This window comes from Fusarium musae, chromosome 7 (genome assembly GCF_019915245.1).
Source record: "Fusarium musae strain F31 chromosome 7, whole genome shotgun sequence".
Taxonomy (NCBI): domain Eukaryota; kingdom Fungi; phylum Ascomycota; class Sordariomycetes; order Hypocreales; family Nectriaceae; genus Fusarium; species Fusarium musae.
Window position 1 is genome coordinate 2,305,671 of NC_058393.1, and position 7,877 is coordinate 2,313,547.

General features: G+C 50.7%; 2 protein-coding genes across 2 annotated transcripts; one reads left to right on the forward strand and one right to left on the reverse strand.

Moving 5' to 3' along the window:
• Positions 1–801: 801 nt before the first annotated feature.
• On the reverse strand, positions 802–2,510 carry J7337_009869 (uncharacterized protein; the record flags this gene model as incomplete). The annotated part of the gene is made up of 3 exons (XM_044827464.1): positions 802–1,947; positions 2,007–2,181; positions 2,233–2,510. 3 exons carry the CDS (start codon positions 2,508–2,510, stop codon positions 802–804), a joined length of 1,599 nt encoding a protein of 532 aa, XP_044678058.1.
• A 3,023-nt stretch (positions 2,511–5,533) lies between these two features.
• J7337_009870 (uncharacterized protein) lies at positions 5,534–6,559 on the forward strand (the record flags this gene model as incomplete). Its single annotated transcript, XM_044827465.1, has 1 exon — positions 5,534–6,559. One exon carries the CDS (start codon positions 5,534–5,536, stop codon positions 6,557–6,559), a length of 1,026 nt encoding a protein of 341 aa, XP_044678059.1.
• Positions 6,560–7,877: the final 1,318 nt, after the last annotated feature.

A 7,877-nucleotide genomic window follows, 5' to 3' on the forward strand; every position in this document is an offset into this window, starting at 1 on the left:
ACGAAGATTACCAGACGTTACAAGCAGGTAAGATTAACGTAGCAGTGGTCACGTCACTCCCGTCAATAGTTCCACGACCACAGACAACCCGAAAGACAACAACGAGGTAGTATCTAGTACACCCCATCATGCTCTATCGCCAGTGTTCGCGATCAAGTTGAGCTCGAGCAGAAGCAACAAAAACCCATGTGCTTTTTCTAAGTGTTGGCTTATCATGTCGTGACCAATCCATCACAGAGTGATACACAGTCTCCCAGATACGACGATATAAACATGAATCAGAGATCTGAAAGACCCCAGCTCCTTGTCTCGATCTCTAGCAGATCCCACCCTCGTCCTCATCCTCGCCATCGGAAGATCCAGCGCTCTCCCCGTCGGCCACGCGCAGTAAACCTAGATCGTGCAAACACTGCATGCACTCATCCGAATCAACTCAGGAGCTCCTCTTCACCGTATCCAGCCCACACAGCTGAGATGCCCTGAGAGCCCATCGATGTGTCACACAGTACTCGCGGTCCATGCATGTTTCCACGGGAAAGAGGAGACCGTGCATATCTCGTGACCGTTTGCCCTGACGGGATACACAAGTGTCGCTTGCTTTGGTGTGCGCAACGTGTCACGGCAAAAAGTCATAGTATCGAATTGCTCGCTGAAATGGACGTATCTCTGAGGGCGGAGGGCTATCCAAGGTAGGCAGGCATTAACGAGAATGTCCTGTTGGGCGTGGAAAGACGGTGAAGGCCATATCTGGGCGGCAGATGCAATGAAAATGAGAGGAGATGTGCAACTCCGAATCAGCGCTTAGCAGTCGCATCGATGGTAGTGGCGTGGAAAAGGGACGACATCACGGACGTTGGGCACGCCAGTGAGGTAGCTTAGAAGTCGGTCGAAACCAAGTCCGAAGCCACCGTGAGGGGGGCAACCCCAGCGACGCAGGTCGAGATACCAGGCCAGCTCCTTGCCCTTGTCGGAGCGCTTGCTGGGAACTTCTAGACCAAGGGCCCGCATGTTCTCCTCGAGTTGAGGCAGACGGTTCTCACGCATAGAGCCGCCAGCCAGTTCACCCAGGTGAGGAACCAGGAGGTCAAAACAGTCCACTGTCAGACCCGAAGCCGGAGACGAGGATGACTGGCGCATGTAGAATGCCTTGATCTCCCGCGGATACTGTGTTATGAAGATTGGAACGTATGCATCCGTGGCCTCGTCGTAACCTAACTTCTCAGCGAGGTACTTCTCATGTTCCGATTGCAGACCAGAACCCCATGTAGGCTTGTGCTCAAATTGGTCGGCAATAGGCTTGAGAATCTCAAGAGCTTCACTGTACGTGATCCTAGGCCATGTCTTGGTGGTGAGCATACCTCGCCATCGACGATCCAGTTGTTCCTGGTCAACTAGGTCGTTAAATGCCAGGCGCTCGGAAGGTTCCTTCGAGTCAACCCGGTTCTGCTCAAGCTCCTTTGCAGCATTCAGCTCCTTCAACCCACTGGTCATCGAGTTCAGCATGCGCTGTGCTAGGTTCATGACTTCCTCCATATTATCAACGAAGCTCATCTCAGCCTCGAGCATGTAAAACTCGCTGAGATGTCTCGACGTATCACTCTGCTCGGCACGAAATGTTGGGGATAAGGTCCAGACGTTGCCGAGCGCCTGAGCGAGAGCCTCAAGATGGAGCTGAGAAGAGACAGTCAGATACTTGGGATCACGGAAGAACTCGTCAGGAGAAGATGCTTTGACAGCAAATGCTTCTCCAGCACCCTCACAATCAGAGGAAGTAATGATAGGAGGGTGCGTTTGCTGAAATCGCTCATGGAAGAAGAACTGTGTGAGCATGGCGGTGGCATCTGATCGAAATCGTAGCATTGTTGAGTTTAGAGGCGTTCTTGGCCGCAGATGTGAGATAGTGCGAAGACTTTCAGGGGACTGATATTTGTTCTGGATCGGATAGGTCTAGGTATGTGTAAGAAAAGGCCCAATCTGTGATATCCTGATGCTCTTGATAAACGTACCATAGGATCAGAGCCTCCGAGAACCTCCACCTCTGAGACCTTAAGCTCTGGCTGTTCTGAGCTTGTTGACGTTTCGCCCTTGCTCGAAGCCTGAGTTGTCCCACCGATGGCAGGCTGTTTTCTGCTCTCATCAACCCATGTTCCTTTTAAGCGGACAGCTGCACCTGGACGCATACTGTGGACAAGTCAGTCCAGTGTCAATATATGTGACTCAAGACCTACATACTCCGTGGCTAGATTCTTGTCCACGACCACCTGAACAGGTCGCATGGACGATCCATCGGTGATGTCGACAAAGCGTACCCCTGAGCTCTTCCGCACTGATCTGACCCATCCGCAAACTTCGACATCAGGCACATGGGCCGATGGGCCCCAAGCTTTAAGCTCAGCCACAGTTTTGATATCCTTCTGGCACTCGCCAGGAGGAACCTTGACCGCATACGGCCTTATTTGGGGCCTTGGTCTTCCCAATCTTGGCACTCTCGATGCACGAAACGATCTCATTATGAGAGATGACGAGTCAGTTGGTCGTTCTAAGATGTAAGCAGCAGAAGCTAACTCTGGGAAGTGCCTTTCCTCAACACCCAATCATGGAGCCCGAATCTGCTATGTTAGGAATCAGATCCGCCTCAAATCGGAAACATGCGCGTAATGATGTAAAAATAATTACGACTTTTGTCGGTGAGTGAGATGGGCTGAAGTAGTATCGTGGCGTCCAACGCAAGGGATAATGGAAGAATGGTTGGCTGTGGAGAAATTTGGAAATATCACGGGCTGGTCTAGGGTAACCTAATCGCCTTGCCCACAGGTACTATCGATTGAATACGAAAGCAGAGCCCAATGAGGATGGCGGGCTCGAAGTTGGGCTCCCATTCTGGTCAAGCGGCGGGCCCTTAAAAGAAATGTACCGCATCGGATCTCCATTTTGCTAGGACGAGTTGGAGGAGATCGGGGGATGCTCTGTAGAGGTGTCGATGTCATGCTGACCAACTCAGAGTGGCTGGCTGCAACAGTCAAGACGCCCTAGATAGGTACATATGTACTAAGGGGCCTTACGTACATAGGAGGAGGCACCTCCTCTAGGAGTTCTGTAGCTCTAGGTATCAGTGTGTGTGTGTATGTGTGGTGGTTCTTGGAAACGATTTAGGTTAGAGTTGTTTGTTTGTTTGATGTGGTTTTGACCTTATCGTCTATTACGGGCGGTACCTTAAGGGCCTTACCAGCGAGACAGTACCTCACGCACGCACCTCACACTCACCAAATTGCTGGGTCGCTAGGCTAACTTAGTCCCTGGTGTGCGTATCGTTGTTCAGGCAGGTGCAGGTGCAGGTGCACGACCCGAGCCAGTCTACCGGGACGCGCTTTCCTCGCTTGAAGCTAATCGAGCTAGAGCTACCTACCTCATTTCGTCACATCGACAAAGCAACTGCCAACTGGGGAAGGCAAAAATAGATTCTCAGCTGGAATAGAAAAGGAAGGGACAAGGGAATACGTACATGGAAATTTGGGAAGGGATGCTCGGATATCAGATATCAGACAGTTGCCCCTTCCTTTCCACATCGGTTTCAGGGATCCCTTACTACAGTTTCATATCCAGTTCAAGACATATTCTCTTCTCTTAAGTTCTCTTCCACCTCAACAACCTCGATTGCAATGCACCACGCATCCACTCTGAGATCTCACTCTCAGCCCGTGGTCCATCACCGCCTGGACTGTACATACCTAGGTAATCAGAAAATCGTATCAAACCAACGTCAGTGACCATGTTCTCGTCAATAATCCAATCAGATATTGCGTCCACTCACCCTCTACAACCGCGCTTCTCACGAGACACAGCTAGACACCAACCCACCTAATCGAACCAAGCGTGTTTCTCTCGACTAGTTCGAAGCCAAAAATGCGAACTCACCGATTTCCTTACACCAAAACAAGAGACAGACCCCGACATCATTCGGCCCAAGAAAAAGCAAGCAGCCCACACCGCAACCTCCCGCACTCTAGGTAGCATACAGTAGTATCTTGCCCCGGTACCAGCCCTGTCTCAGCCCAGGCATCGTGACTGGGTTTTATGCGGTTTTCCATGTCTCACATCTTGAACCGATCGATTGCGCACTCTGCACCCAGCCAGCCCCAGCCTGTGGGAATCCCTATCGTACAGAACTGGCTGTACAAGTATGTATGTATCTACGGATCCTGTACATATCTACCTTAGGTACAGTATGTACTTGATGAGGCTAGCTGGGATACCCGCCCGCACACGATCAATGAACGCATGAATCGACCTTGTCGATGCCGTCAGTCACTTCTCCGATACCCATACCAATCCTAGACTACTACTCCGTACCCTTTTCTTCACTTTTCCATTTTCTCGGGCCCCCATAGCTTAGCTGAGCCTCGTCGTCACAAATCACCCCACAATCACAATCACATCCACACTTCACCCTCTTTTGTCTCTTTCTCTCACAAGTTGGTTTTGGTCCGCCGCCCTGGGTATCCGCTTGGACACAAGCTTCCACCAGGCGAGATGAAAGGGTGCCACAGATCTTGATTCGCAACAATGTCCCGGCCAGTTCTGTCTCAGGCTCGCCGATAAAGATCATCCTCCTCTATGGTCCTTGTCGTCAAACAGCCCAACCAGCGTGGTTGCTACCTCCGTCTTGAGATGGCGGCGCCGCCTGTGTCTCCGTGAGATCTTGCAGATGCTCCACGGTTCCCGATATTGGAGGCTCAGTGTAGCCCACCCTGGTTCCGTCAACTTGGATGTTGGTGCCCCTACTGCACTGTACGCCTGTGATGGTGGGCTGCGATCTGGTACGGCACAGATCCCCGGTCGACTACGATACGTGGTTCCCAGTCCCTGAGCCCTCTGATGGGCCCTTTTCTTGTCCCTTCTTATGTCTTGTCTTGATTCGTCTGGCCCTGCATTTGCTTTTTCGAGCTGCCCTGTACCATTTGCAGCTCGTACATCCTAAACTTGTCTGTACAAGACCTATATGCCTGCTAGGTCATGTTGTCAAGCGAAACGTCCCGTTTTTGGCACCCAAGTCTTGCCGTACCCATAAAGTGATGCTGGTCTGTTTTTCTTCTGCTCATTCTTTGGCTTGTTGCCTCGCCTCAGGCCGAGTCTGTTCTAAACAAGTGGTTCAGATCTTGCACATGTTGGGTCACACAGCCCAGTGCCCATCCCTCCCTCACTCGCTTGTCCCGGAGAAGCCAGTCAACCAGAATATGAGCCCTTGGATCATGTCCGGTGACAGATTCCTCCGCCGTGTTGTTTCTTCAGACTCACGGCCGAGTGTCCATATAAGACCTCCCTGCCCTCCATCGTAGTCCTTATTCCCAGCCCTTCAGATCTCATCAACCCACTGCCACTCACTTTCACTGCTCTTCCTCATCAAGCTAGGCATCTCAAACTTGGCACATATTCTCTCACTATTGGCGTCATTGGTTTGATAGCGCCTTGACTACAAGCTTGTTTAAAGCAGCACAAATCCGTATTGCTTGCTCACACATCCAACACCTTCATCATGGCTCCTCCAAGATCCAGCCGGGTGCGGCCTTCAGAGGTCGCAGCTGATACCAAGAGGAACTTCATTCCACTTGTCAAAAAGAACTACGGAGAAGTTTTCCCACCATACTCCTACCTCTATAGACAGCCCATCATGCAACTCGCCATTCAGCGTCAGAAGCCTACGACTCGGCCACCCTCCTTCAGAATCGAAGTGGGAGACCCAGTCATGAAGGCATTGACATATGCAGCCATGGATACACAACAAAGCGAGGCTATGGGAGGTCCTCGAGTGCGGATTCCGTTCATATGCGCTGCGAATGAACGGAGGCCCGGTGGTGACTGGGAAACTGGATGCGTCGGATATGAGGAGAAGTTGTGCCGCCGAAGTAACCTCTCAGCCACATTGAACACGCCATGGCCGAACTCGCCGGAACCCAACAACTACCCGATCCCATCGCAGGGTGGCATCTTATCTGATGCTGTTGTGGTTTGCCGTGGACCACATGACCGCTACGACAGGCTGGAGAGCTGGTTTGACCTACCCGTCGTGTCGGTACCACCAACCCGATGGCCCAAACTCAAAGACAACGGGCTCAAGTACTCTTTTGCAGAGGAACGTGAGATGACTCGTGATAAGCTTCGCGGAGCTCTCCGTATCTGTCTTTACAACGGATATGACCGTGTTGTCATTGGGGACTTTGGCTTGGGCAATGGCTACCGCAATCCTCCCCAAGAGCTGGCAGAGCTCTGGCGGGATGTATTGCTCTTCGATCCCGACCTTCGAGGACAGTTTGCCTACGTTGTCTTCGTCTTTGAAGACCCCCTACAAAGCACAATGCGCCACATCATGGACGAGATTACCAAGAAGGAGAACAAGGGCAAATCTAGAACTGGATCCTCCAGCTCGTCTGTGTCAAGTAAAAGCCACAGTAGTGCTCCCGCTGATCGTGAAATTTTTGAGCACGTCTTTAGTGCGAGTGAGGTCGACAGAGTTCTGCGACAGCCTGACCCACGATATGGACTTAACATGATTACAACATGATTTAGTTTGTATCAATCTGAGACAGATTCCAGAACACGGCTTGCCAACTCGAGAGCCGTACCAGCGGAAAACTTGAGTCGGGTTTGTCGACAAAGAAAACTTGTCTCAGGAAGATGAGCCTATGATGACTCTAAGAGTTAGTCATTTTTTGAGGCCGACCGACTTGGCGGGACCCTTGCGAAACGTTTCTTTTTTTTTTTTTTTGTTTTATTTCGACTGTACTTTCCCGCATTCTGGCGGTCAACGGAGGAACGACGAAAAGTCAGCGAGCGCATAGGGCAACTACGATACCAACCTCAACGACCAATCGTCTAAGGCCAATTATGAGGCAATGCAATGGATGAGGAATCTACGGAACAGAAACCAGACGAAGTCAGGGTATATGCAGTGTTACAGGAGTCATGTTGGTTCTTTGCTATTGTTGGTTGTGGTCATTTGACAAGGAATTTCTTTTTCTTGGTGTTCGGGGGTTGTGTCTGGCGCCTTATTGATTCCCGATCTACAAGTGGCCCTGTCGGGCTCCTGTATCACGACGAATAAATGATGCTATCGGCGTTGGGTGTGTCACATATATATTTAGCTCAGCTGTTTAAGTAATCTTGTTGCTATCTCATGTCGCACACGGACACACTGCATGCCCTTTCACAGCCTCGATCTACAATGTCGCTCGAGGGTTGGATGTGGGATGAACTCGGCCGAGACCCTAGTCAGGCTGAGATGTGACCACCCTATCGGTCCTCAAGCACTGAGATTCCAAGGCACGGTATCTGGATGCTAGGGTTCATTGGAAGAAACATTCCCTTGCTGAATCCCTTCTGTTTCAACTAAAGAGGGTGATTTAGATACGCAAGACTATTCGTCTCATATGACCCACCTATCAGCTCTCTTCGAACGTAGTTGAACCCTGCCTTGCACTTTAGTCACAACGTACATGCGGGTACCCCCGAAGCAGCCGGAGGATCGATAGGTAGCGTACTTTTCTAAACGAAACAAATGTCAGGGCTGAGTATTAAGTTTAGACTTGTTCGGACTTGCTTCTCCCAAGTTTCCTCGGATGTTTGTGTGCAGGCAGAGACTTGACCTGACGTGGCTCAGAAGATTGGATGACTTTCAAACATACGAGTCAACTTGATAGGTCATATCTAGGTAGCCTAATTAATCTTGAATCATATGAGGCTGACTACAGACGACAGGAATATATCTTCTGAAGGGGTAATTGAGGATTCAGCAGTGATCTCAACACGATCATCAAAATACCAATGCAAGATAACGCACCCCCCCTGAGTCAAGCCCCCAACAACTCATCGATCAAAGATAT